The 27959-nt window shown below is 57.2% G+C and overlaps 2 protein-coding genes across 8 annotated transcripts in view; one reads left to right on the forward strand and one right to left on the reverse strand.

The window, feature by feature from the left end:
• The window catches only part of Tmem94 (transmembrane protein 94), a 35063-nt gene extending 21035 nt beyond the window's left edge, over positions 1–14028 (forward strand). For 6 of the 7 annotated variants that reach the window (XM_059272118.1, XM_059272119.1, XM_059272115.1 and 3 more), the window contains 30 exons: positions 257–376; positions 598–725; positions 920–1056; positions 2209–2411; positions 2875–3026; positions 3349–3451; positions 3643–3729; positions 3966–4082; positions 4363–4419; positions 4699–4803; positions 4938–5102; positions 5517–5726; positions 5992–6307; positions 6582–6755; positions 7108–7210; positions 7303–7520; positions 8271–8452; positions 8528–8666; positions 8924–9039; positions 9176–9275; positions 9562–9670; positions 9871–10060; positions 11143–11220; positions 11461–11546; positions 11800–11881; positions 12190–12338; positions 12425–12519; positions 12632–12725; positions 12868–13038; positions 13365–14028. In XM_059272118.1, coding sequence (XP_059128101.1) covers positions 257–376; positions 598–725; positions 920–1056; positions 2209–2411; positions 2875–3026; positions 3349–3451; positions 3643–3729; positions 3966–4082; positions 4363–4419; positions 4699–4803; positions 4938–5102; positions 5517–5726; positions 5992–6307; positions 6582–6755; positions 7108–7210; positions 7303–7520; positions 8271–8452; positions 8528–8666; positions 8924–9039; positions 9176–9275; positions 9562–9670; positions 9871–10060; positions 11143–11220; positions 11461–11546; positions 11800–11881; positions 12190–12338; positions 12425–12519; positions 12632–12725; positions 12868–13038; positions 13365–13437 — 4059 coding nt within the window. In that variant the 3' untranslated portion in view covers positions 13438–14028. The remainder of the gene's footprint in view (positions 1–256; positions 377–597; positions 726–919; positions 1057–2208; positions 2412–2874; positions 3027–3348; positions 3452–3642; positions 3730–3965; positions 4083–4362; positions 4420–4698; positions 4804–4937; positions 5103–5516; positions 5727–5991; positions 6308–6581; positions 6756–7107; positions 7211–7302; positions 7521–8270; positions 8453–8527; positions 8667–8923; positions 9040–9175; positions 9276–9561; positions 9671–9870; positions 10061–11142; positions 11221–11460; positions 11547–11799; positions 11882–12189; positions 12339–12424; positions 12520–12631; positions 12726–12867; positions 13039–13364) is intronic. The other variant, XM_059272114.1, reaches the window with a different exon arrangement.
• Positions 14029–14273: 245 nt separating this feature from the next.
• Positions 14274–27933, reverse strand: Caskin2 (CASK interacting protein 2). The gene is made up of 20 exons (XM_059272122.1): positions 27816–27933; positions 26170–26663; positions 22002–22053; positions 21429–21526; positions 20919–21064; positions 20727–20822; positions 20491–20621; positions 20012–20120; positions 19589–19697; positions 19365–19459; positions 18690–18951; positions 18466–18587; positions 18320–18380; positions 18118–18206; positions 17867–17977; positions 17691–17792; positions 17435–17573; positions 15824–17293; positions 15516–15738; positions 14274–15213 (listed from the first exon to the last, which is right to left on the reverse strand). Exons 2-20 carry the CDS (start codon positions 26261–26263, stop codon positions 15123–15125), a joined length of 3600 nt encoding a protein of 1199 aa, XP_059128105.1. The 5' UTR covers positions 26264–26663; positions 27816–27933; the 3' UTR covers positions 14274–15122.
• Positions 27934–27959: the final 26 nt, after the last annotated feature.

Genomic DNA, 27959 nt, shown 5'->3' on the forward strand with positions numbered 1-27959 from the left:
TTTCTGTGAAATCTTAAAGTAAAATGGCTGTGGGGATGGGTAACAAGAAGAGTCTGAATGGAGCAGGAGGCCCGCCCGGCTCGTTGGGTTGAGAGTTGAACGGATAGACTGAGTAGAGAAAGCACTTTTTGTGCTTTTATTTTTAACTTGGCTTTAAGGAGTGAAGGGGGTTAGGAGGGAGAAGAAGAGCTTGTAGTCAAAGAATAAGTCTGGGCAGGGCCCTGGGGAGATGCTGACTGTTTCTGCTTCCCTGCAGGGAGAGCCCCCCTTGGCCCTGGGCCTGTCTACCCGGAAGGCCCTCAGTGTCCTGAAGGAACAGCTGGAGGCTGTGCTGGAGAAACACCTCAGAGAGCGGAAGAAATGTCTTACGTGGAAGGTGAAGCTTCCTCCGGGGTGGCAGAGAAGCAGGGAGGCCCTGTCTCCGGGACCTGCTGTGTTTGCCCTCTGGATAGCAGAGACTCAGCTGAGACTTCACATAGTCAGAAGTTCCAGTTTCCTGGGAGTGGTGTCCCACTCGACTTGTTGGAGTGGGTCTTAGGATATGGGCATATTGGAGCGAGCTGGGAGACTGACTTCCTGCCTGTCATGTTGCTCTAGGAGACATGGAGAAGCAGCTTCCTCCACCTTAACAATCGCTGCTCCTGTTTCCACTGGCCTGGGGCTTCTCTCATGCTGTTGGCTGTACTGCTGTTGCTCTGTTGCTCTGGGGGCCAGCCAGCCGGGAGGTAAGCAAGGACCATGACCTCTGCCAGCTCCGTTCTAGTGACCTGACTGGGGACAGAGACTTGGGTAGAGGCAAGAAGCAAGCGAGGCCACTTTGAGAAGTGGCTAGAGGAGCGGGCCATCTTGGGCTGTGGGAACTGGCTGGGAGGCCTTTCCCCTGGAAATACATGCTGCTCTCTGTGTCCCTCAACACCAGCCGTGGAGTGGAGCTGGTAAATGCCTCTGCCCTGTTCCTGTTGCTGCTCCTCAATCTCATCCTCATTGGGCGGCAAGATCGGCTGAAGCGCCGGGAGGTGGAGCGCAGACTCCGGGGGATCATTGACCAGATCCAAGGTGAGGCTGAGGGTCAGGTGTGCAGGAAAGATGCTCTGTGACATGTCAGCACTGCCGGGCTGTCATCAACGGGAGTTACAGGGTGGTCTTGCCCTCGTGAGCAGGGTAGTGACGGCTGCAGGGTGGCTGGGGGGCACCAGGCAGTAGCCTGGGCAGGTGGGAAGCTAATGGTGGCATTCTGAGGTCTGGTGTTGGGAGACAGCTAGAGAACACTCTGTCCCTTGGTGAGAGGGAAGTTGGAGGTTTTTTTCCACATCTGTCTTGTTCTCCGGTACTGGCTCAGAGGAGTGAGAAGCTAAGATGTCTACAAAAACAGGATTGAACAGAAAGCTGGGGGCCCACGATGAACAGTACAGTGAGCGCCTTAAAAGCAGAGGAGTATTCTTGAGGGAGAGGGGCACTGCCCACAGTCTGCCCTTCATTTTTTGAGCTCTGGCTGTAGCTTGAGGATTTGTGTGGGAAGTCCGTGGCCTCTGCTTCCCCGGGGCATGTGATATTTTCAGAGAAGCTGTGGCACTTATGTTCTGTAGGTTTTTCTCTGAAATGGGTGGGAAAAAGCAGGATTAGGAAAAGGCTTACCATTGGCCTGACTGCCCAGTGGCCACACAGGTCATAGATGAACAGTCCAGACCCAGCCAGAGAGATCTAGGGAGACAGGTGTCTCCTGTGGCTCTCTCTTGCTTCTCCAGGCCATCCCAGATGCCACATATAGCTCCTGAGAGCTGCTTCTGCCACAGGCTCCAGCTGTCCTTCCTCTTAGCCTCTCCTTTTACTGTTCATCATCCCAGTGATCTCCTGTCCTAGAGCCCCTCTGTCCAACCCAGATGTGCCTCTGCCCCTCTGTCCAACCCAGATGTGCCTCTGCTCCTCCCCACCTGGATTGCATCTCCTTTGTCTCTAACTGATAAAGTCTCGCCGTTCTTCCTGGCCTGTTCCCCATGCTGTCCCTCTCTTCCTGGAAGTCATCTCTCACTGCCATTGCCTGGCAGACAGGTTTACTCCTCTGTTCCCTCCCCACAGTGCTGGAATCATTCTCGATATGCTTGGGTGCTAGGGAAGGATTCTTAGGGAAGGCATTGTTGAAATATGGGGTGCATTTGCATGCATGGGATAGGCTTGCAGATCCAGAGCTGCTGTTTCTTTTCTCATCAGATGCTCTCAGGGACGGAAAGGAGATCAAGTGGCCGAATGCCATGTATCCAGACCTCCACATGCCCTTTGCACCTTCCTGGTCCCTGCACTGGGCTTACAGAGATGGACACCTGGTCAACCTGCCAGTTAGCCTGTTGGTAGAAGGAGACATCATAGCCCTGAGGCCTGGCCAGGAGTCCTTCGCCTCCCTAAGGGGCATCAAGGTAGAGGGAACAGCTGGGGGAGTATCTGGAATTAGTTAGGAGTCCTTAGGGTAGATTTGAAGCTCCTGGTCAGCTTGGGGGTTCACAAGGGTACTTGGGCAGGGCCGAAACCCCCTCCTGCTCTTTCTCTGTCTTTTCCTGGATCCTTAAGTCCTAGAAACCCAAGTCCCATAAGGCCCACCCAGCAGATTCATTGCTAGTGGAGAGACCCTGACCTTGGAAGCTATTTCTTCTTGGCTGGCACTGTCCAGGAAGAGTGGTCTTGCCAACCATGGTGGTACACACTTACAGTCCTAGCACTGTGGAGACCGAGGCAAAAGGATTTCGGGTTCCATGGCAGCATGAGCTATATACAGTGGGACTGTCTCAAGAAACCCAAAACGAAACAGCCCCCTACCTCCCTACCCCCCCAAAACCCACAATGCACTCTGATGGAGCCTTTTCACTCCATCCCTGTTGGCAGGATGACGAGCACATTGTCCTGGAGCCAGGAGACCTGTTCCCCCCTTTCTCTCCACCACCCTCACCGCGGGGAGAAGTGAAGAAAGGGCCACAGAATCCCCAGCAACACCGGCTCTTCCGAGTCCTGGAGACTCCTGTGATTGACAACATCAGGTAGCACGCCTCTCTCCTGTCCTCCCCCCACCTCCTCCTCCAGGGCTTCCCATGACAAGGAAGGGCCCTCATCCGTTCCTGGCCCTGCTGGTGGTAGGTACCTGCTCGCCTCTTGTGAGCATTTTTAGACTGAATGGATACCCATGGCAGTGGCCACAGCCCTTCTCTCAGGCTACTATGTGGCCCAGGCCAGGGTCAGGGCTGACTAGGGAATTTAAGAACTTGGAAGTATTTGGTAAAGTTTGTCCAGGAGAGAGGCCCTTTCGAGGTGTTGCTGTCTGGCATCTTCCCCCAAGAGACTGAAGGTTGCCTCTTTTTGCAGATGGTGCCTGGACACGGCCCTTTCGCGCCCAGTCACTGCTCTGGACAATGAAAGGTTCACAGTCCAGTCCGTGATGCTTCACTATGCTGTGCCGGTAGTCCTGGTGCGTGAGGGGCTGCAGGGCAGGGGAGAGGGACAGACATGGGTGAGCTTTGGGGGCCCAGCCAGGTGAGAGTGCATGTAGGAGGGTCAGAGTGAGCCAGCGGTGTGAATGGCCAAGGAAGGGCCTATAGCTCTGACCCCCCCCCCCCCCCCCGGGGGAGGCACCAAGACTATGTCCATCCTGTCCCACAGGCTGGCTTTCTCATCACCAATGCCCTACGCTTCATGTTCAGTGCGCCTGGGGTCACTTCATGGCAGTACACCCTTCTCCAGCTCCAGGCAAGAGTGGCCCTTTCTTCCCTGCTGTGCTTCTCTGTCTTGTTCCTCCCTTTCTGCAGCCCAGAGCATCTCAGGGGTTAGCTAAGATTGTCTCCTTTGCCTCCCTTCCTTCCAGCTCCCTGGACCGCCGAATCCTCCTCCCCGGGGGATGGCTGTGTGGCAGGGCATCCTTCCCCTCTTCCTCCCTTTGGAGCAGCATCTTCTTAGGACCTGGCATGTGCCTTGCTCTTTCTCAGGTGAATGGCATGCTGCCCATCCTCCCTCTGCTCTTCCCAGTCCTCTGGGTCCTGGCTACCGCCTGTGGAGAAGCTCGTGTCCTGGCCCAGATGAGCAAGGCCTCGCCCAGCTCCCTGGTACGTTGTTCCAAAGCAGCTAGAGGACAGTGGCAGGTTGGCATGGACAGTGGTTTTAGCATGTTGGGGCCCTGGGAATCTCTGCATGGTTTCAGGTACTTTCTGTTACCAAGTAGGTTCCAGGCCAGGCCCAGGTGTGGATCCCATCTGTGGGGAGTTGGGATTGCCTGATGCTCTTTACCAGAGTGGTCTGGAGCCTTGCTCATCCAGCTGTGTAGATAGGGAAGTCTTTGTGAAGGCAGCTTTTTTCCTCACTGATGCTCATCCTGTCTCTGTGCAGCTGGCCAAGTTCTCAGAGGATACTCTCAGCAGCTATACTGAAGCTGTCTCCTCTCAGGTAAACTACTGAGATAGATGAGGTTTCCTCCAGGCCCCTGCAGGCATGAGGGCTGTGGCCTTCCTGGATCTCTGTGATTCTGTGGCCTTGACCTCCAGCTGAGCTCTTGCTTGCCTCCTCCGTCCTTGTTGTGTATGTGTGCATGGCCCAGGCCTGATCCTGTGTCAGCATCTTGTCCTAGAACCCTACTTCCTGGCATCTCCCTAGACTTTTCTTGATTTGGGCAAGGAAATAAGGCTGAGCCCCAAATGGCCTTACAGACTGTCTGTCTCCCACCAGGAAATGCTGCGCTGCATTTGGGGTCACTTTCTGAGGGTGATCCAGGGGACATCACCAACACTGAGCCACAGTGCCAGCCTGCTGCATAGCTTGGGCTCTGTTACGGTGAGGAGGCCCTGCCTGGAGGATGCACTGTTGCACCAGATCCTCTGACTGGATTGTTCATCTGTTTTGTGTGTGGCCACCAGGCAGTTAGACTAATCCTGAGTCTTTTTCTAATCCTGCTTCTTTCCCTCTAGGTGCTGTGCTGTGTAGACAAGCAGGGGATCCTATCATGGCCAAATCCTAGCCCAGAAACTGTACTCTTCTTCAGCGGGAAGGTGGAACCCCCTCACAGCAGCCACGAGGACCTCACAGACGACCTGTCTACCCGCTCCTTCTGCCATCCTGAGGTAGAGGAGGAGGTATGGCCAGCTCCCATGGAGTTAGGTTAGGCTGCTTAGCCTCAGAGCCAGGCCTGTGGCCTCGGGAGAGTGAGGCTTAGGAGGAAGAGAGGGGCTCGGGATTCCTGGGACTTCTGATTGGTTAAGACGAAGGATGAGTGGCCAACGCACGCCTTCAATCCCAGCACTCGGGAGGCAGAAGCAGGCAGATCTCTGTGAATTCGAGGCCAGCCTGGTCTACATAGTGAGTTCCAGGACAGCCAGGGCTACATAGAGAGACCTTGTCTCAAAAACAGTAATACCAACAAAACAAGCCGGTGGTGGTGGTGGTGGCGGCGGCGGCTAAAGCAGTTAGGAGCCCAGAACTGCCCCGTCTCCCTGATCCTCAGGGGTCATGGGACTCTGGTCCTAGGCCTGTGCTCCTGTTCTCCTCAGCCCCATGAACGAGATGCCCTCCTTGCTGGCTCCCTGAACAATACCCTGCACCTTTCCAACGAGCAGGAGTGTGGTGACTGGCCTGGCGACGGTCCCAAGCCCACGGAGCCCCACTTGCATCACCAAGTACACGGGCGCAGCAAACACCCGTCTGGTTCCAACGTGAGCTTCAGCAGGGACACTGAAGGTGGAGAGGAAGAGCCCAGCAAGGTGAGAGGAAGGGGACAGCATGGGGAGCCACCCGTCTGTCACAGGCCTTCCTGCCTCCCCATCAAAGGGGAGTAGCTCAGTTCGAACCAGTGGGGTCTGGAAGAGCACAGGAGTCTCATGCAATCCTTCTTCCTGTGGTAGAGTAGGAGAGTGTGGGCATGAGCACCCTCTTGGGGAAGATGGGCTCGCTTGTGGGGCTAGTTCTGGACCTCCTTGGGCATCACAGCCTTCCCCACCTCCTCCCTTACCCCCCTATTTCCTGCAGGCTCAGCCTGGGACAGAGGGTGACCCCTATGAGGCCGAGGACTTTGTGTGTGACTACCACCTGGAGATGCTGAGCCTGTCCCAAGATCAGCAGAACCCTTCCTGCATCCAGTTTGATGACTCCAACTGGCAGCTGCACCTCACCTCCCTCAAGCCGCTGGGCCTCAACGTGCTGCTGAATCTGTGTAACGCCAGCGTCACTGAGCGCCTCTGCCGCTTCTCCGACCACCTGTGCAACATCGCCCTGCAGGAGAGCCACAGTGCCGTGCTGCCCGTGCACGTGCCCTGGGGCCTCTGCGAGCTGGCCCGTCTCATAGGTGCGGTACTGTGGCGGGGTGCTGGGGCGGGGCTGACTGAGTGACTGCTGATCTTCCAGAGCAGGCCTGGCACTGACTGTCCTTGGCGTGGCATTTGTTTGCCATGGACATAGCCACTCTTAGCTCTCTAGTCTGGCAAGATGACTAGTTGTTGGGATAGAAAGGTGGCAGAAGCTGGCCGGGCCAACTGTCTTTCCACCTGTTCCACGGTGTAAGGTGGCCAGGGGAGCCTTGTCTCCTCTCTTAAGGCCCTTCCTGCTGTCCTTGTTCATAGGCTTCACCCCAGGGGCCAAAGAGCTCTTCAAGCAGGAGAACCACCTGGCACTCTACCGCCTCCCCAGTGCCGAGACTGTGAAGGAGACGTCCCTGGGGCGGCCCTCCTGTGTCACCAAGCGGCGCCCCCCACTCAGCCACATGATCAGCCTTTTCATCAAAGACACTGCCACTAGTAAGCCATGCTTCAGCTCAGCTGGCATTCAGCCAGACCTTCCCGGGCTTGGTGGGCAGGGAAGAGAGGTCAAGTGAATGCTAGACAACGTCCCAGGCTTGGATGTGGCAGGGCTTGGGCCTGGGGACCAGAGTCACGAGAGTGGGATTCTCCAAAGGATGAGGATTGTAGTGCGGGCATTGCTAGTCTAGAAGTTTCCCATGGTGGCTTACTGACCAGGAGGTCTGAAGGGAAGTCCCTTTCTCTGTCAGGAGTACCTTTGCACCCTCTGTAAGGACTGTGGTGTGCTAGGTCAGAATAAGGCAGGAGCTGATTTGTGGCCTCATGATGTGGTCTCTTTTCCCTGTCCTAGGCACAGAACAGATGCTGTCCCATGGCACTGCTGACGTGGTCTTGGAGGCCTGCACAGACTTCTGGGATGGTGCTGACATCTACCCTCTCTCGGGTTCTGACAGGTGAGTGAGGGGCTCTGCTGGTTTGCCTGCCTGCCTAATGGTCATGGCATCTCAAGACCACTTGTCTTACTTCCGCTCTACTTCTCTGGCAGAAAGAAAGTGCTGGATTTCTACCAGCGAGCCTGCCTCTCTGGTTATTGCTCTGCCTTTGCCTACAAGCCCATGAACTGCACCCTGTCCTCTCAGCTCAATGGCAAGTGCATTGAGCTGGTGCAGGTACCTGGCCAGAACAGCATCTTCACCATGTGCGAGCTGCCTAGCACTGTCCCCATCAAGCCAAACATCCGCCGCAACAGCTGGAGTTCTGATGGTACCGTGAACTTCCATCTCAATGGGAATGACATGGGGGCTCCCTGGGGCTGAGAAGCCCAGGAACTAACGGGCTTCAGAGGGCTATATGGTATCCCTCAGAAGAAAGTGCCATGAGCAGTCCACAGGAATTGGGATGCCGGTGTGGCATTCACTAGCCCATGGCATGGGGAATCCTTTAGTTTCTCTTCATCTAAAACTAGATACCTTCTCTCCCTTCCTCATGGGTTTCTTGTGGTGTTCAAGAAGATTAATGTATATAAACGTGTTTTCTTAGAAAGGTTTAAAATGGCGCATTTATAAGGCATTGTCTTATCAGAATTAGACAAAAACCAAACAGAGGAACATAAACTCTACTTTCCATCCCAAGCATATGTATTTGGCCCTATCTCTTAAGCCCAGGAGACATGTGCTAAGGATGGGACTAGCCCCCTAGTCCTGGAATAGAGCTGGGCAGGAGCTGAGCAGTGTTCAGCATGGCTCCCCAGGATGGTCACCTCACTGATGAATACCTCTCATTGTCTTTTCTCTTATGTGTGTTGGCTCTTTATGTATCCTGACTCTGCGCACCTGTGTGGCTGTGTGTGTGATCCCCTGGGGCCCTTATGCTCATTGATTTGGGTGTGGCCTCTATGTGTGTGGCCCTGGGCTGCCTCCTGGAATCTGCTGGTTCCTCCATGTCCTGACTGGGCTGTGTCCTGATTGTCTTGCCACATGCCGGCTGGCTTTTGTGTCTTGTGCCTGCCTGAAGAAGGGATCGGGGAGGTGCTGGAGAAGGAAGACTGCATGCAGGCCCTGAGCGGTCAGATCTTCATGGGCATGGTGTCCTCCCAGTACCAGGCCCGACTGGACATTGTGCGCCTCATCGATGGGCTGGTCAACGCCTGCATCCGCTTTGTCTACTTCTCTTTGGAGGATGAGCTCAAAAGCAAGGTGGGGAGAGCCTTCCCATTTGCCCCCACTGATCGTCCTGAGCCTTTCCTCCTCATCGCCATCTGCCTCTCACAGGTGTTTGCTGAAAAGATGGGCCTGGAGACAGGCTGGAACTGCCACATCTCCCTCACGCCCAACGGTGACATGCCTGGCTCTGAGATCCCTCCCTCCAGCCCCAGCCATGCGGGCTCTCTCCATGATGACCTGAATCAGGGTGAGGGCAAAGGAGTGTGACAGGGCTGGAGTGAGTGTGGAACAATCCCCTTGTTGGGAAGTACAGCTAGGGGAAACTTGTGTAGATCCTGCCTAGAAGGACACTCCCTCGGGAAATAGCCCCCTGTTCTTGTGGGCAGTAACAGTGGGCTGTTAAAAGTGGAGGCCTAGAGGCAGAAGGTTGTCTACCACCTGCCGGGCATGGTTTAGCCTCCTGGAAGGCTGGCCCAAGGTGAGGACAGGCTTTCATCCCCACAGTGTCCCGAGATGATGCAGAAGGACTCCTCCTCTTGGAGGAGGAGGGTCACTCAGACCTTGTCAGCTTCCAGCCTACGGACAGTGACATCCCCAGCTTCCTGGAGGACTGCAACCGGGTATGATTGAGGAATCTGTCCTCTGCCCCTGAAGTGGCCAAGAACTAATACAGGAAGTGAAGGGCAGGAGGAGGAGGCAGGAGAGGCGATTTTCTGCTCCCTATCTTGAGACTACTGACATCTCTGCTTCCTCCAGGCCAAGCTGCCCCGGGGCATCCATCAGGTGCGGCCCCATCTGCAGAACATTGACAACGTCCCGCTGTTGGTGCCCCTCTTCACTGACTGTACCCCTGACAGTGAGTGCTGTGGCCCGCCTTCTGAGCTCTGGCAGGGATGGGCACCCAGGAGCTCAGAGGGGATGAAAGTTAAAGAGTGAAAGAACGTGGGCTGGGACTAGCTGGGGACCCAATGGGGTGATGCTATGGACATGCCCATTTCAGGGAGCCTGAAGTGAGCGTTTATGTGAGCATGCTGCTGGGTGGGGTTCTGCTCCCCACTCTTCCCTGTCCCTTTGGCCTGTGGGTTGCTGCTCGCATCTGCACGGAGCTCTGCCTGACTCCTGTGACTCTCACCTGCCCACAGCCATGTGTGAGATGATAAAGATCATGCAGGAGTATGGGGAAGTGACCTGCTGCCTGGGCAGCTCTGCCAACCTGCGGAACAGCTGCCTCTTCCTCCAGAGTGATGTCAGGTCAGAGAGGGACTCTGGGACCGTGGGCCAGTCTCTGCTTCTCAGACCCTGGGTGGATAGGTCTGCATGTAGCTAGGGATTTGCCTTGGCTGGGACCCAGGGACCTGGGTCTGGTAGAAAAGGGATGGGATGCTCCAGTCTTGTGGTAGACAGTTTTTACAGAGTATAGTTCATGGGTGGATTTTCCCTTCACTGAGCAGCATTGCCCTGGATCCCCTGTACCCATCCCGATGCTCCTGGGAGACTTTTGGTTATGCCACCAGCACCACCATGGCCCAGGCCTCCGATGGCCTTTCTCCCCTGCAGCTATCAGGGCAACTCAACAGCCTGCCTTGCTCCCTGACCTTTCGCCAGGAAGAGACCATCAGCATCATCCGGCTCATTGAGCAGGTGGGTCTCATGGCTACTGGGGGATGGCCCAGGGCCCTCTGGAGTACCCTAGAAGGTAGAGTTGCGACACATGATACTTCTGGGCTCTCTAGACCTCATGCTTCCTACCTTCCTGGCCTGTGGGAGGAAGAAGGGAAGCTCCCTAAGGCAGTTGAATTGTTTCTGCTCCTTCCTCACAGGAGCACCATGGGCATACGGCTCTTGCTCACGGGAGCACCATGGGCATACGGCTCTTGCTCACAGGAGCACCATGGGCATACGGCTCTTGCTCACGGGAGCACCATGGGCATATGGCTCTTGCTCACGGGAGCACCATGGGCATACGGCTCTTGCTCACGGGAGCACCATGGGCATACGGCTCTTCCTCACGGGAGCACCATGGGCATACGGCTCTTGCTCACGGGAGCACCATGGGCATACGGCTCTTGCTCACGGGAGCACCATGGGCATACGGCTCTTCCTCACGGGAGCACCATGGGCATACGGCTCTTGCTCACGGGAGCACCATGGGCATACGGCTCTTCCTCACGGGAGCACCATGGGCATACGGCTCTTGCTCACGGGAGCACCATGGGCATACGGCTCTTGCTCACGGGAGCACCATGGGCATACGGCTCTTCCTCACGGGAGCACCATGGGCATACGGCTCTTGCTCACGGGAGCACCATGGGCATACGGCTCTTCCTCACGGGAGCACCATGGGCATACGGCTCTTCCTCACAGGAGCACCATGGGCATACGGCTCTTGCTCACGGGAGCACCATGGGCATACGGCTCTTCCTCACGGGAGCACCATGGGCATACGGCTCTTCCTCACAGGAGCACCATGGGCATACGGCTCTTGCTCACGGGAACACCATGGGCATACGGCTCTTGCTCACGGGAGCACCATGGGCATACGGCTCTTGCTCACGGGAGCACCATGGGCATACGGCTCTTGCTCACGGGAACACCATGGGCATACGGCTCTTGCTCACGGGAGCACTGTGGGCATACGGCTTTTGGCTGAAGCTTGCTTGTTGTGGGACTGAGAGAGGCCAGGTAGGCAGGACTGGATCATCACTGACGCTCTTGGTCCTTAGGCTCGGCACGCCACCTATGGCATCCGGAAGTGCTTCCTCTTCCTGTTGCAGTGCCAGCTGACCCTTGTGATCATTCAGGTACGCCGGGGCCTACACAGCTATTACCTCTCTTTATAAGGGAGGGACAGGTGTGAGTCTGAGGAGTCGGGGTGCAGTAGAGCCACATGCCTCTATGTACCCCTCAGCTTTGGAGATGACCCCACTGGTAGAAGTGTTCTCTCTTCCCTGCTCCTCTCAGTCAAGATGTTGAGTCTGTTGGGTAAGGGCAAGGTAGCCTCGGGGTCTGCAAATTTGGTGACGTTGTCTTTCCTGGTTTAGTTCCTTTCTTGTCTGGTCCAGCTTCCACCACTCCTGAGTACCACAGACATCTTATGGCTGTCCTGCTTCTGTTACCCTCTGCTCAGGTAAGAGGTCTTGAAACCCCTCTGTGCCCAGCCAGTGGGGCTGGGGTGCCAGTGGGCATCCCAAGGGACCCAGAGTTTCCTAGCAAGCTGACTCAGGGATCACTTCTGGTGCAAAGTGGCACTGAGGCAAGACCCCTTTGTCTTATCCCACCTCACTACTGGAGTGGACCTCCTCCCAGATCCCCTGTGGGTGTTCCCTTTGAGAGTTGGGAGACAGCAGTAATCACTGTCCCTTTACCCACATTGATTTCAGCATCTCTCTATTGGGGAAACCACCACATAGCTCCATCATGTCTATGGCAACAGGCAAAAATCTTCAATCCATTCCTAAGAAGGTAAGTAAGGCAGACCCAGGTTACCAGGGCTTCCCAGAGGGTCTGAGGGTTGGGGCTGGTAGGCCTAACCTCGAAGGCTTGGCAGAGGTCAGGGACCTGGAGAGCTGGTACTTGGCTAGTGGAGGTGGTGGTCAAAACTGAGGAAGAGCCTTGCTGGGAATGTGCTTTCCCGTCCATATTCCCTGAGGCGTGACCATTTGCAGAGAGCTTGCAAAAACGTGAAGAAGCTGAGCAGGTGCCAGGTCTGCCTGTGGCCTGCCTGCGGGGTCTGCCCAGCACAGGACTGACTGTCCTCCTTCATGCCACAGACCCAGCACTACTTCTTGCTCTGCTTCCTGCTCAAGTTCAGCCTTACCATCAGCTCGTGCCTCATCTGCTTTGGCTTCACACTGCAGAGCTTCTGTGACAGTGCCCGGGCCCGCAACCTCACCAACTGCTCCTCAGTCATGCTTTGCAGGTGGGTCCTGGGGCGTCTCACCTCACCACCCCAGGCCATTCTCCTGCGGGCCCTCAGGAGGCTGAGCCTCTGTCTCCCTTTGGCAGCAATGATGACAGAGCTCCAGCCTGGTTTGGGGATTTTGCCAATGGGTTGCTGTCAGCTCAGAAGCTCACAGCTGCCCTGATTGTTCTGCACACAGGTAAGGACTCTGTCTCACTGGGGCTGCTGACTGCTAACGGGGAAGCCCCAAGGTGGGAGGCAAGACTTTGGGTCAGTGGAAGCCTTGACACCCCACTGGTCAATCTTTCTAGTCTTTATCTCCATCACCCATGTACATCGCACCAAGCCTCTGTGGAGAAAGAGCCCCTTGACAAACCTCTGGTGGGCAGTGACGGTGCCCGTAGTGTGAGTGGTGTTTGATGGAGGGGCTGCGGGACAGGGCTGGGACCACAGGTGGAGGAGGACGGGGGTCTGGCTGCCCTTGAACTAACTGTACCGAGAAAGCAAGATGACTCGGTTCACACAGGGCTGTTCTTTCCTTCCACAGGCTCCTAGGCCAGGTGGTCCAGACAGTTGTGGACCTGCAGCTGTGGACACATAGGGACACACGTGTCCACTTTGGCCTAGAGGATGTACCCCTGCTGACATGGCTCCTGGGCTGTCTGTCCCTGGTCCTTGTGGTAGTCACCAATGAGGTTGTGAAACTGCATGAGATTCGGTGAGCCGGCAGCACTCGGCTGGGCTCTGACGTCCTGCTCAGTCCTCTAGTCTGAAGGGTTGTGCCAACCCTTTTGTCTTCCTGTGCTAGAGAGGGAGCTAGCTCCTCTGATGCACTGTCCCGACTGGAGCTCTAGAGAGGGACCCAGCTCCTCTGATGCACTGTCCTGACTGGAGCTCTAGTACTTTTGACTTTTTGAGACAGGCTCTCACTAAGTAGATCGATCTTGACCTTGTAATCCTCCTGCCTCAGCCCCCAAGAAGCTAGAATTACGGGCCTGAATCACCAGGCTGAGTTGTCAACTGTATTTTAATCTGTTTCACCAGGGTCCGTGTCCGCTACCAGAAGCGACAGAAGCTGCAGTTTGAAACGAAGCTGGGCATGAACTCTCCCTTCTGAGCCATTGGCCATGGTGGCCATCGTTGCCCTGCTTCCTGGGGCTAGAGCCAGACCGACCCCTGAGTCTGGGGCGTTGGTGTCATGAATGTTTCAGGGTTTGTCTTTGTGCCTCATGGCACTGGAGGCACAGCTCTGGTCACCGGAGACCCTGCTGTCTTCCTGACTCTGGGCCTTTTCATGAAGGAGCCGAGGGGTTGGAGCCGTGGTTTGACAGGACTGCCCTGGCTCTCCCCTGGCTTTGCCGGGGCACTCTTGAATGTATGACCTCAGGCCCTTGGTAAAGGGACCCTCAGCCCTCCCCTGTGTGTTACCTCTCTTGGGGTCCCCTTACCTTCCTCTCTTGCATCTATGGCAGCCTCAGTTTTTGTTGAAGCAGTGACTGCTGCTGTGCAAGATGCTGTGTCCTCCCTGCCACCCATGTCCCTCTCCTGGGGCAAGGGCCTGGCTGGGGTCCTGAGGCCCTCCCCTTCCTCTGGGCTGCAAGATGGAAAGGGTCCACCTCACCCTGGAGCCCCTGCGTCAGCTGGCCATAAGTCATCCATGGAGGACCCAGCCCAGGCTCTGTCCTTGTTCTGGGAGACTTTTTTACTTTTTTTTTTTTTTTTTTTTTTTTTTTTACTAGAAATGAGCCTTTTGGGAGTGAACGTCAACTGGTTTATATTAAAATTGTAAATTGCTTAAGAAAAACGTGTGGTGGATTCATGAAACATCCATGAAAGGTTCCCTTCCCAAGGCTGCAGCCATCATCCCTCCACACTGATGAGTGCCCCAAGGTCTGGGTGAAGGGAGAGTCCTGGATTTGGAGGTCTGATGCACAGATCCAAAACACAGCCCAATCACGTGGAATGACACTTTCATTGGCGTTAGTTGGGGAAGAGGTTAATAGTTACAGATCCTGGGCCTGGACCAACTGGGTCCTCCGGCAGGAGGTGGGTAGAGGTTCTTCTGTGGTGTGAAGGCCTTCCCCCCCTGCATTCTCTCAGGCAGTTAATAGATAGAATAAATTCCATTTAAAATATATGCATTTCTCTCTGCTTGAAAAATATTATGTACAGTTGTGAAAGCTTGGGCATTGGGGATCTGTTAACCTCACTGCCTCTGACCCTGGCCAGCACTGCCTCCCCGGGTGGGATGGCCAGACGGGCAGGAGGTGACAGGGCCACTGGGCACTGGCAGAAAGGCATGCCCCTGCTGTGTATTTACATCACCTATGTACACTTGCACGGAGGGACCAGCCAAGTACACAGCCTCCTCACAGCCTCCCAGAGCCACGGAGCAGCGCAGTGGGTGGCCAGAAGAGTTCCCTAAGCAGAGGCTTTAGACCTGGGCGGGACGGCGCAGGCATCCCAAAGCCCTGCGGCTACCTCCTCTTAGAGAATGCTCTCACCAGGGTCCCTGTTCAGGGGCCAAAGCTGTGCAGTCAGCTGTACACAGGAGGGGCCTTGCTCCCTTACAGCTGAGGCCCTCCAGTCAGGCTCTGACAAGTCCTTTCAGCCCCCTTTGGGCCCGACAGCCACTGCTGGAAGCCGCAGGGGGGGCCTCTGCTGCGGAAGGGCACTCCAGCTCGACCAACCCTCTGCCTGTTCCTTGGGTGCCAGGGTCTTCTTCCATGATGGGCCACAGGCGGTGAACACTGGCAGGCCACTGTGGGTACCATGGGAGGGAGGGTCACAAGCCGTTCTTGCTCAATCCAGCATGGCATCCAGCTGGTCAGCCAGGGCGTCAAACATGGTGCTAATGTCGTCCAGAATGTGCTTGGTAGAGGTCGCTGTGGGGCTACATCACGGGAAAGCCTTAACGAGATGCGTCTGCTGCCACACACTTGTACCTCACCTCTTACTGTTTATAACCTCCCAGGAGCAGGAGTTACCATCCTTCCCTTACAGAGGAGTTCAGAGGCTCAAGGACAAAGGCTTTGCCTAAATGAACGTGTCTTACGCGACAGTCACCAGGAACCTGTAGGCCACTCTGACATCCCACTAGAGGCCTCCCTAGCCCAGACTCTGCCTGCAGCGTCCCCTCCCAATGCTGCCAAGCCCAGCCTTCTCTCCCCCCTCCGCACCCAGCACCCGGCTCACCCCTCTCGCTCCTCAGTGCCAATGCTCTTCTCCGCTGCCCTGAGTGCAGCTGCCAAGGATGAGCTGGTTTGCTCCAGTCTCTGCTGGGCCCGGCCGGGACACACAGGCCCAGTACTCTCAGGCCTCGGAGGAGGTACCGGGCGGGGGCCAAGCCGGGGAGCCAGCTTTGGGCCAGAAAATGCCAGCTGAGTGCAGGCCACAGACACAGGCTTGGGAGTTGTTCCTGTAGAGACAAAAGGTTGCCGCGTGACTTGGCTAGACGTGACCCTGCACACGGCAACCCTCCCGGCGCCGGCCTCACTTCTTACCTGCTCCAGGCGCTTTGAGGAGGGCAGCAGGGGCCGCTGGAGGCTCTGTCTCCACAGTCAGCCGACCGCCTGTTGCCAGAGCTGGCCCAGCAGAGGTCCCGTGGTGGCTGGGGGGCTGAGATAGGGGGCTGAGGGAAGGAGCTGGAGTCCCTTGAGACGGAAGGCTGCTAGGCTCAGACCGTGCAGGGTTCGAGGAAGTTGAGGGAGGTTCACAGGGGGCCTGGGAGGATAGGGGTGCAGGGGGGCTAGGGGTGTCACCACCCACTACCCCAAAGGCCAACAGTGCAGTCTGGAGCGGCTCTCTCTCTTTACATTTGGGCCTCCGTTTGACAGTGTCTGATTCTGTGAGGTTGAAGTCAAGGCCAGGGAGCACAGGCGTCTCCCGGGCCGGGGGGCCGGCCGGCTTCGGCCGCTGCTTGATAGTCAGGTTCCCTTCCTCCGCGAACGGCAGCCCTTCTCCTGAGCTGCCCCGAGATGGGGATGTCCCCTCAGGCCCAGGCTCCTCTTCTTCTGTGTCCGACACAGGGCCAGCCGGGGCAGAGGGACCGGGGGGCTCTGAGGGGCCCGTTGGCTCGCTCAGGGTTCTCCTCCGGGGACCCGTGGCCCCTTCCTTGGGTCCTGGGCTTCCCTCTAGTGAAGGCGGCTCGGTGGAGCCAGAGACCGAACTGAGGCGCTTGGGGGGTGGGGGTGGCGGACCTTTACGACGGGCGCGGAGGGCAAAGGACTGGCTTCGGGGGGTCCCTCGAGTTGGGGTCGGGCTAGGGCTAGTCCGGGCAAGGGTGCTGCGTCCCGGTCTCCGAGTAAGGGTGGCATAACTGCCCAGGGCCCTGCCCGCTGGCCCTTCAGCCTCCCCCTCGGCCTCCCCCTCAGCAGGGCCAGGGCGGCTCAGGCTGTGGGACCGGCGTTTGGGCCGAGGCGGGTCTGGAGGAGCGGCAGGAGAGCCAGCCAAATAGGAGAAGGCCCGGGGAGCACCAGGAGGGGGCCCTGGGGCTGGGCTAGAGGGTGAACTCTGTGGACACATGAAGACATAAGGGGCAGGTCCTTGGCCAGGGAGTGGAGGACAAAGCCTAGAGGGACGCTCTGTACCCTCTGGAAGGTTCCTCTCCTGTGGGGCACTGGGGTCACCCAGACTGGGCTGAGAGGCAGGCTGCTCCTGTGAGTGACCAGATCCCCGTGAGCGTGCACCAATGCTTTCCTGGCTGGGAGAACGGGCAGGGGGCAGGGGAAGTGGTTCCGGGCCACCCCCTGCCATAGCTGCCTGTAGCTCTGGGCTCAGCTCACTGCCCTGAAAGGTGAGGAGGCGAGGGCCAGCCAGAGCTGGACCTTCCCCATTCTCCAGGCCTTCAATGGCCATCAGCTCTGGCCCCCTGCTCAGCCGGCGTCCACCTTCACCGAGGGCCTCGCCATGCAGCAAGCCCCTTCGAAGTTCTGCCAGCCGCCTCACACCTAGCATGAGCTTCTTCTGATGCCCTGGGCAGGGGTAGACAGATGCAGGTGGGTTAGCTGGGTCTAGGCTTGTCCCGTTTGCCCTGGATAGACCCCTTTTTCCCGAGTTCTCTCAGAGATGCTGGAGATGGTTGGGGTCAGGGGCCGCCTCCAAGTGGTCCTTACCCAGCTTGTTCACGCCTATCTCCTGCAGTTCCTCCCAGGTGAGATCAGCCACCAGCCCCATGGAGTCGTAGCCACTGCTCACCAGCTGCTTGTGGTACTGTGGCAGCCCCAGTGCACACAGCCACTCCAGAAGGTCCACCTGGAAGAATGCCACCATCAAAACCTGGCTCTCCCCAAGCTAGAAAGGACGCTTCCCCACTCCCAAGGCCATAGCCCTGGGTAAGAGCCAAGGGCCCCACCCTGTCCACCTGCTCACCGGGATATAGTTGGGCAGCCACTCAGCAATGCTGAGCTGGGCAATCTCTGAGGCGATCTTCTTCCGGTGTCCAGGTTTGGTGACCCCAATGGCCGTCAGATCCTGTCACACAGATCACGGACATCAGGGCCCTCCACTGCCTGCTGCGCCCTCCCTCCACCTGCTACAGTACTTACCTCAGGGGTCATTCGACTGATGGTTGGCACATCATAGCCAGCCTGCAGGAAGTGGGCAGTGTAGCCTTCCAGCTGGAATTCGCTTAACCAGTTATGAATGGCCTGTGCATCCTGGGGCATGGAGTGAGGTGGGATGGAGACGTCAGCTGAGAAAGGGACTAGCCCATTGGCCTATACCTTCCCCAGGGCCAGGTCTGAAGTCCTCTACTCTCTGCCAAGGCCTGAAGCGAATTCCTCAGTAGAAACCTCACCTTCCCTTCCAGCAGCTGCTCTGGCCTCACATCCTGGGTGAAGATCTCCCCAGAGCGATACCTGGCCAGAGGGTGGTGGCTCAGGTTGTCTTCAAGGAGATAAATGGCGTCAGAAGTGGTTGGAAGAGGGATGGGCAGGGGCATGGCTCTACCTCCCCGCCTGTGCTTCCCAGCCAATACCAGTCCCATTTACCCTTCTTACCTGCCAGGGATGGGGCATGCAGGCCTGACAGTACCTGGTCCTCACTGGCAGAGGGCAGTGGCTGGAGACAGAAGAAGAGCTTACTCAGTACATGGAAAACAGGCAATGGACAGGCCCTGACCAGGCCCAGGTACCCTCCCTCCTACCTGAGCGTTCTCAATAAGGAGGCCAGTGCCGTGGCCATTGGTGCCTTCGGAACTCTGCCCACTGCCAGCGCTGCGGATGCTGCCCACACTGCCCTCGCTGCCCACGCTATTCCTGTCACCTGCTGTAGGGGGCAGAAGCATAAAGGTCAGAGTTGGCACCGCTAACAGCTGACTGGCAACTTGCCAGCACCCAGTGGCCTGCACTGCCTTCTGGGAGGATGTACCTGGACTGTCTGGGCTGAGGCCCACCCGAGGGAGCTGGCCGTAGGTGAGGGGTTGCAGGGGATCATCGGCAGAGGGCTGCGATATCCGGGAGAAGCCTGGCCGCAGCAGGGTAGGTGCTGAGGGGAGACGGGTCACAGGTATGCCCACCCGCTTGCTGACCACCTCGACGATGCCCGGAGGGAAGTAGCCTACACGGTCTGTGCCCCGTTGGCTCTCATGGATGTGGCCCTTCCAACGGCCATCAGGATGCTGTTCAAGCACCTGTTGTGACGGTGTGGATGGAAAGGACAGTCACTATACCAAGCAAGTGGCAGTGGCCGTCTCTATAGTAACAGTCCAGCAGGCCTGGTCCACCTCTTCCCCGCACAGAGCTGACCTGTTTAGTTACCAGTGCTAGCCCAATCTCCGTGTACCACAGGGCATACAAACAATCCTATTCTATCCCTAGTTCTACTGCTTGCTCGATATGTGACCTGGGTAAATCCATTTAAGTTCTCTAAGCTTCAACTTTGTCATCTCTTAAAAAGAAAATGAAAATGGTACCTCTGTTCCCTCGATTTAGAAGGGATTATATGAAAGAGTGCATAGAGACTTAACTTGGCTTTGTACCACAGCAGATACCCAAGTAAGTCACAGCAATTCCTTGTCTTACAAAGGAGGTATGGGCCCCTCACCGTAATGACATCTCCTGCCCGGACATTGAGAGCGGTGGGGTCATGAAGGTTCCAGAAATCCTTAAGTGCTCTAACCTTCAAGATCCCTGAAGCCTCTAAGAGAAGGGGTAGGGCAGATGTCAGTTACGGAGCCTCGACTCCCCAGCTGACTCTCCCACCACACCCTGGTACCGACTGTGAAGGCTCCCTCCAGCCCCTGGCTACGTGTTCTCCCTCACACTCACCCCGAAGTAGCTGCTTGATCTCCCGGCTGGCCTGGGAGGTGGTGAACTGGTTCACTATGTCCAGCGCCGTCTGGTTATATGTGTTCCGGATATTCACGTCCACACCGCCCTGGGGTTCACAGGATTACAAGAATATACCCCAAGCACTTCGATTGACATTTCTCCTCTAGTCCTCCCAACTACCCAGGAGGTGGGTGCTGCTATCACTTTTCAGGTCTTAGAGGTGAGAAGCACGAAGTTTCAGACCTCAGGTTAAGAGTGAGCTAGGAAGAGACAGCCTAAACCAGTCGGGGCTGCTCTCCAGCCACGAGGAGTTCGCATCACTCAGAGGAAGTGAGACCTTTTCCCCGAACCCCACAAAACACCATGGCCTTCCCAGCTGCTCTCAACACATAACGGTAGGGTCTTTGTGCCCATACCCACCTCTAGGAGCAGTCGCACCACCTCGGTTTTGCCGTATAACGCAGCCTCGTGGAGTGCGGTGCCCGTCTTGGTCTGGCGGTTGATCTCAATACCAGCTTTCAAGAGCTGCCTGTGGTGGGCAGGGGTTGTGAGGTGGCTGGCAGGGGAAGAAGCTGATTGCCAGGGGTGTGGGGACTGTGGCATTGACACCAAGAGTGGAAACAGCAGCGGAGGGCTGGAGAGATGACTCGGTGGTTAAGGGTGTGCTGCCCTCAGAGCGGGCCAGTTCAATTCCCAGCACCCACACTGGGCAGCTCATAACCACCTGAAACTCCGGCTCTATGGTCTCGTGCGGGTAACTGCACTCACATGCACATACCCCCACACAGAACACATGCATACGCATAATTTAAAAAAGAAAAAGCGTTAGGTAAGCATTGACTAGAAACTAATGGTCCCACAGGAAGAGGTTGAGGAAGTGGGTGGGTCCCTTGGGGTACCTGATGACTTCTCTGTGGCCATTCTTGGCAGCCAAGTGCAGGGGTGTGGTGTAGTTGGGGTCACACGGGTCCTTTGCCTCTCCCTCCAGCAGTGCCACACATAAGTGGCTGTTCAAAAGCAGCTGGGCCACCTATAGGGTGCAGCACCCAGTTAGAGCCTCCTCCTAAGACTAAACAGAATCCGGCACCCAGCACCCAGTACCAAGTACCCAGCACCCTAGGGCTGCAGGCCTCACCTTGAGCCGCCCAAATTCACAGGCTAGGTCTAGGGGTGTCTTCTTCAGCTTGTTGACGAGGCATGGATTAGACTGGTGCTGGAGAAGCATTTCTGACTGGGATGGGGGAAGCCAGGTAAGGGAGCCTGGCCTGCTGGCTGCGGCCCCTGCCTGGCTCCTGGCCCCCACATCCCCTCAGGCTGGCTCACTTACCACCTCATAATGCCCATACTGCGCAGCCAGATGCAGAGGGATCTGGCCGTCCAGCGAGGCAGCGTTGACAGCGGCTGAAGCTCGCAGCAACAGTCTCACGGGCTCCAGGCGGCCCTGCCAAGCTGCGTAGTGGAGGGGACGCATGCCTAGCAGGAGGAAAAGGGATTCTAAGAGGGATCAAGGGAGCCCAGAGAGGGGACGGAGCCGCCCTGGCTGACAGGGAAGAGCTCCATACAGCAACGCTAGCTTCCCCCGGGGTTTGGTCCAAAAAGGGTCTTATACGGATGGAGCTGAAGTCAGAGTTCTCACTGTGCCCACCACAGATGATCTACACCATCAGGGCAGGACTATAAGCTCCCTGAGCTTCCTCATCTAAATGGGAAACCTGAATTACATACTCTCTCCAGAAGGAAGCAGCCTCTTAGTGTGTCCTAAGAGGAGCAAGCTCTGGTTACAGGGCTGCGGTGGAGACCCTCCTTTTCCCCCACGGTGGACACATTGGACCCTCACCATTGCTGTCTTTGATGTCAACAGTGGCTTGAGCCTCCAGCAATAAGGCTATGAGCTCCAGGCTGCCCCCCAAGGCAGCATGGTGGAGAGCAGAGAATCTGGCGTGGGGGACACAAAATAGGGGGTGTCAGTGAATAGTCTTCCACCCCAAGCTCATTCTGGGGGCCGGCAGTGATGGGTTACTTGCCCCCCTGTGCCTGCCAGGCCTGCCGTGGGAGCGCACAGCAGCCGGGCCACAGCATGAAAGGGCTCAGTGTCTTGGCTGAGAGGCCCATTTGTCTAGCATCCCCCACCCAGCCTGCCCAGAGGAGGGGGCCGTGGGAGCAGAAGCCTGAGGGCTCCTACCCTCCAGGGAGAGAAGGGGCCCAGGAAGAATCTGACCCAAGGGGGGGGGGCCTCCTCTTGCTCAGGGCCAACTCCACAGGCAGGTGGGTGGGCAGGACCCCCTCCCTCTGGCCCTACACAGGCAGGACCCAGAGCTGTCGGCAAACATACTTCAAGGACCTAGTCTGAGTGAGGGGACTGTGGGCCCCTCCCCAGAATTCCACTCTTCCCCCAGCAGCACACACTTACCCATCAGCATCCTGGTAATTGATGTTGAGTCTCTTCGTGGAGCCGAGGAGCTCTGGGGGCACAGGGTAGGGGACATCAGGGCACATGGCACCAACTGCCCTGTCCATACATACCCTGTCACCCAGCACTCCCATTACCCACCTCCAAGGCCCCAACCGACCTTTTGGTGTACAGAAGAGCACCTGCCCCATGGCCTTTTACAGGTCTTGTCCCTATGGCTTGAGGGCACAGTACAGAAGCCACTGCAGCAGCCTGGTTTCCCTAGAGCCCCTGCCCAGCTCGTTTATAGAGCCAAAGGGGGCGGGAAGGGGTACTGGCATGGCATGCCTTCAATAGGACAGGCCCACGGGGCGCATGGTTGGCATTCCTGCCTGAATGGGTTAGGGAGAGAGTCATATTGTCCTACTGGGCCGAGGGGAACAGGCACGGAAAGAAGGGAGGGGGGCCTTAAGTATTCAAGGGCAGACAGGATGTTGACAAGGCTGGGCTCCGGGCATCCCTGAGTAGGACCTGGTGGGCAGGGCCATATAGAATATACCGACACCAGTCCGAGTCATGTGCCTGCCAGCCCTGCCCATCTGGGCAGGTCATTTAACCTACACGACTTGGTCTCCACAAAAATATAGGCTGATCATAGAATCTGCCCCCCGAAGCTGTCACGACAGTGTCTGTCCCCTGTGGGCATGCGAATGACGGCAACAATAATGACTTAGCGCTCCTTACATGTTGGCCATCATAATGGGGGCACCGTACCCAAACTGGCCTCTGGCATTTCCATGGATCTCTGTCTGCTTGGGGAACACCTGCCAACTCGATACCCACAAGCTTTGACTTGGTGGGCCCCCTTAGAGAAGCAGTGGGCACTGCCTCCCTAGGACGGGCTACATGCAGGTGAGGAACCAGCGGCATGCAGACCATGTTGGGGAGTTCCTGGAGATGTTGGCAAAGGAGAAGCCTTGTCACAGGCAGCCCCTGCGTCCTGCTGGAACCCACCCTGCTGGGAAGGAGTGGGCCGGGCTCGGCCCAGGCTGGGCAAGGTGCCAAGCATGCTGGTCTAGGCCTGCCCCCCAGGCCCCGGTGGGCCCCCAAATACCCCAGCAGCCTGGGAAAGGCAGGGCCTCATTCCATCAGGGAGGGAGGGGGCAGACACACAGAGGTGGAGCCCAAGGACTCTGCACTAAAAAGGTAAATACAGAACCAAGAAGGGGCAGGAGAGAGAATGTGTGGGGGACGCGGGGAGGAAGCACAGATCTCCCAGCCTTCCTCTCGTCCCCTCTGACCTGACAGTTCTTATAATACAGAACCATTTGGGGCAGGGAAAGAACAGGAGTTGCGGAAGCAGGAAGTGTACGACCCAAAGGCTATTCTGCCTTTCCTGGGCGGCACGACTTTGGCCACGACTTTGGCCGCCAAGGTGCCTCGTTAAGCCTCAGTGAAGACAAGGTCCCAAGAGAAGAGAACCAGAGTCCTTCAGGGAGCCTTCCCTTCACTAGCCCGCTGGCTTGGAGAGTCTGGGATGGGGCAGCTGGGTGGCTGGATGTGTCCCCTCTAGGGAGGGGCAGACAATGTGACAGGAGGGACACAGGCAGGAATGGGCAGGGCCAGATAGGTGGCTCTGTTCTTTCCAGAACAATAGCCGGAAAGGTGGTGAAGGAGAGGCTCACAGAAACTGGGCTGGGGACCCTGGCGGGAGGGCGGAGGGTCCTGGTTCCTGGTGGTGGCTCCAGTCACTTCCGCTGCCGCGGCATAACCTTCTTCCCCAGCCTGGCTCTGGGGCTGGAAGGGTCACCCCTGTCTCAGGCCCAAGCAAAGGATGTGAGTTCAGTCAGTCACCCCTGCCCATCCATTTCCTCCAGTCAAGGAAAGAGACCTCAGAGAAAGGAGATGGGGAGGGGCAGAGGGAAGGGGGCAAAGCCGGTGAACGGCGAGGACCCAGGACGGGGAGCGTGTAGGCTGGACATCAGGGGAGGCAGAAGGAAAGAAGCATCGGCTAGAGGCTTCCAGTCAGCACGGCAAGAGGAAAAGGGGCGCCCTGGCGACTCCATCCAAGTGGTTTGCTTTGGTACAGGGTCCTTCATCCCTCTCTGAGAACTGCTTTGGAGTCCCAGGCTCTTTAGCATAATTTTAATTTGGGGGACTCTATGCATTTAGAACATCCCCCAGGTGATACATCAACAGAAATCAGTGATCGCTGTGGGAACACAGGAAAGCACACGGGCTTATCTCTCATCTGACCCCAGGGCTATGTGACCTTGGGCAAGTCACTAACCCTGAGTGTCCCTTCCCTTATCTGTGTAATAATGGATAGAGACATACCTCCCTGACAGGAAGCAAGGGGGTTACAATATTTCACAAACCCAAGGTTTACCCAGGTCACCTGTGACCTCATCTTTGTCACCAGCCTCTCTGGCTTCTCAGAGGACAAGGAAGGGAGACACGGTGCAGGGACTTAATGAGGAGGCTCGGGCCTGTCACCCGAGTCTGCACCTGCACGCTGTACCGGTGAGTGAGTCCACACCTTGGACTGAGGGAAGGCACTTCATCCCCTAGAGACTTTACCACTGGACACGGAAGACATTTTTTGAAGCCTGCCTGCCTAGTTGAGAGATTCCCGCCACTAGCCAATCCCTCCTACTACCCTCCAATGGGCCTCACTCTCTGAGGCAGCCAGGGCTGCGAGGCCAGCGGCAGTGTGACCAAGGCCCCACAGGGCGGGTGGCCAAAAGCAACAGAGAGGTGGGGGGGGAGTGGCCCCCACTTAGACCTTCAGGCCTCTCCTGGGGACTTCAGCACCTCCCTCTATCCTGTTCACCCTCACTCATTCCCCAGCAGGGAAGGACCCAGGGGCACAGCTCCACCTCATGGCTGGGTCTCCACCCTGCTGTGCAGGTGGGTGCACGCCATTAACGTCTTTCCTTTTGGCACCAACACTCCAAGGTGTGGGCGGGGATAATAAGATGTCTCCAAGTAGCCTGGGGATTCCTTCCTGTGTACAAGACCCAGGTGTGTCTTGGGGTTAAAGCCCCATGCTACAGAGGAGACCCTCCCCTCAGGGAACACTTTCTCTAGCCCCAGAGGAGGGGGAAGAAGTACCGGCTGACTAAAGTCCTGGAGGAGACAAGCCTCATGATCTGGAAGAGCTCAGGGTGCTCGTCCTGAAGTCCAGAGGTCTACTCCAGGGGTGGGTGTGAGAGGCTGTGTCATTACAGAGGGTCCTGAGAGGTGGGGCTTAGTGGCCATTCATGAACCCAGCCCTACTGTCCGGTCAGGGATAGAGTCGTCAGGGTCGTGGAAACCCCTAGAAAATTAGCATCGGCTACACGCTTCCAAGGAACACAACAAACAGGTGAGCTAGGGAGAAAAGAGCTCTAGTAACGGGCAGATGGTGTTGTGAGTCCCTGGGAAACTGCTCTCTTTGGGGGCTGGGAATACGGGGCCGGTGATGACCTAGCACTTGCACGCCAAGTGTGAGGTCCTGGATTCTAAGCCTCCAAAGCCCCCAACCAACCAACCAACAACACCAGAAACCCAACCGCTGTTTCTGAAGAGGTTTTACAGACGCCCTCATGAAGTTCTGGTATAAATACAGGGAAGCTCTGGTTGTATGGGATGGGGGTGGCGGCAGTCCTGACACTCTCCGTAGTCTTTCCCACCCTATAACCAAACCCCACAGAGCCAAAGAACACATCAGAAAAGCCAGCTACCAACAGGCAACCTCCAGGGCCAGAAGTTCGGTCCCAGAGCTTAGAACGGAGCCTGGCACACAGTAAAAAATAAAAACATAAACCAAACGTACTTAGCAGGCCAGGATTCCATGGCTCGGAGCTGTTAAGTGACTCGTTTGGAGACACAGAACAAGAAGGGACCCACTTTCCTCTCTGGCTCTCTTACACAGAAGCCCTTCTTGTCAACAACAGTCCTTCTTCCTCAAGCCTGCAAACCGAAGTGACCCTCCCCTGCCCTCCCCCCCCCCCCAGCTTCTCTCTCGGCCGACTCAGTACTCAGAGAACGCCTCAGTTAGATGGTCACCCCACGTCAGTACTCAGAGAACGCCTCAGTTAGACGGTCACCCCACCTCAGTACTCAGAGAACGCCTCAGTTAGATGGTCACCCCACCTCAGTACTGAGAGAACGCCTCAGTTAGACGGTCACCCCACCAAGGACTCACTGGTTTTGGCGGCCTTCACTTTAGACACCAGTTTCTGCACACAGGTCACATCTCCATTCTTGACGGCAAGGATCAGGTCCTGTTCACGACCCATTCTGATTATTGCGCCAGGCTCTGGGCTTCAGAGTCCAGGAAGAGGCAAGACTCGGGTCCAACCAAGTGTCAGTTCTCCATGCCTCAATGCTTTGGAGGACTCCTGGTCCTGGGGAAACAAATCTGGTGTCCCAGGCAATGGGCTCCTTGTCAGGCAGAGATATAGTCCCTCAAGGTGCTCCGGGAACTGCCACCACAGACAGGAAAGCCAGTCTCTAGGGGGTGGAGGCTGTGTGGAAATCTGGACTCAGATCAGCCTGCAGCTTCCGTCGGCCTTGGGATGGGCCAGGACTGGGCCCGCCAATTTTCCTGGGTTAGCTCAGAAGCACCAATGCCCATCCAGAGAGCAGTCAGCATTCCCTCCAGCATGAGGCAGCAGCCGGCGACAAGTCCTGGGGGGTCTGGAAAAGGCACAGGTCCTCTGCTGAAAAGCTGGGTCACAGCCAGGAAACAGGACACAGGAGATGACCAAGACAGGACTCTAGAGAGCCCCAAATCACTTTAGGTGTCCCGGGAGTCATGGAGGGTCTGAGCCACTCAGGGAGGGGAGGAAGCTGCTGTGTTGAGAGAAGTATATACATGCAAAGGGAAGAGGGTGGCATTCCAGGAGGGAGAGGCTGAGTTGCCTGTGCCCCCATGGCACTGGGCAGCACCTCAACCCTGGGCGGGGAGGGGGGGGGCTTGGCAGCAGAAGACACTGGGGTAGGCAGGACCAGCTGCCCATTCTCCACAGCCCCAGGCTCTGACACCCACAGACAACAGGCGGAGCCAAAAGGTAAGAGTGGCACAGGCAAATGGGCAGGGGTCACCCCCTGTCCACGGTGTCTGCCCTCAGACTCCTCACTACCGAGGCTTCACTTTAATAAGTGAACATCCCAGCTCCACTTAGAGGGTGGGCTGGGGAGCTTCTGCCCCTCTTTTTCCGGGTGAGGTCTACCTGTTGGATAGGGACGTTCTACAGCACCTGTTGCTAAGCCGTCCTTGCGGCTTCTGCAGCGTGAGGCAGAAGCTGGGTAGAGATCCAGGACAGGGCTTGGACACAGCTAGCCAACTGCCCCCCAAGCCTGAACCTGAAACCCCAGCTCTCGACTTCCCGCACAAAACCTTAAGTCGGTTCCTCGGTGGCGGTGATTTTGTTGCCAGAATCTTGTGGCATGAGACTCAGGCAGGCCTGGGGCCCAGGTGGGGAGCCCCTCATTCCTCCCAAGTCCCGAGCCCAAGCCGGAGGGCACTCCTCCACAAAACCCGCGACCGCACCGGGGGAGGGTGCTCCTGGCAGTGCCTGGGGTCGGCTGGCTCCCCCGCCCCTCGGAATGCCCCTCGAGCGCCGCGCAGCTCCCCGCAGCCCAGCCCAGCCCCGACCGACCCCGGGAACAAAGCGGCAAGAAGGACCCGCAGAGTCAAGAGTCGGAGGGACAGATACAGAACGAAAAGCGGGGCTCGAGGAAGGCGGAAGGAGCACAGAGATGGAGGCGCCCGCCGATCGGACAAGAAAGTTAGTTTGCCTATGCTCTCAGGGGTTCTGACCCCCAGCCGGGGCCACGCAGCCTCACCTCTCCCGGCCGCCCCGCCGGGGGTCCGGCTGGCCGTGCTCAGTCCCAGGCACTCTGGACGCTGGTTTCCACTGTCCCCCACACCCGCAACCCCTTTCTCCTCCTTTCCAAGGCCGGCTCGGCGCCTCCCGCAGGAAATCCCGC

Source organism: Peromyscus eremicus, chromosome 8a (assembly GCF_949786415.1).
Source record: "Peromyscus eremicus chromosome 8a, PerEre_H2_v1, whole genome shotgun sequence".
NCBI classification, from domain to species: Eukaryota; Metazoa; Chordata; class Mammalia; order Rodentia; family Cricetidae; genus Peromyscus; species Peromyscus eremicus.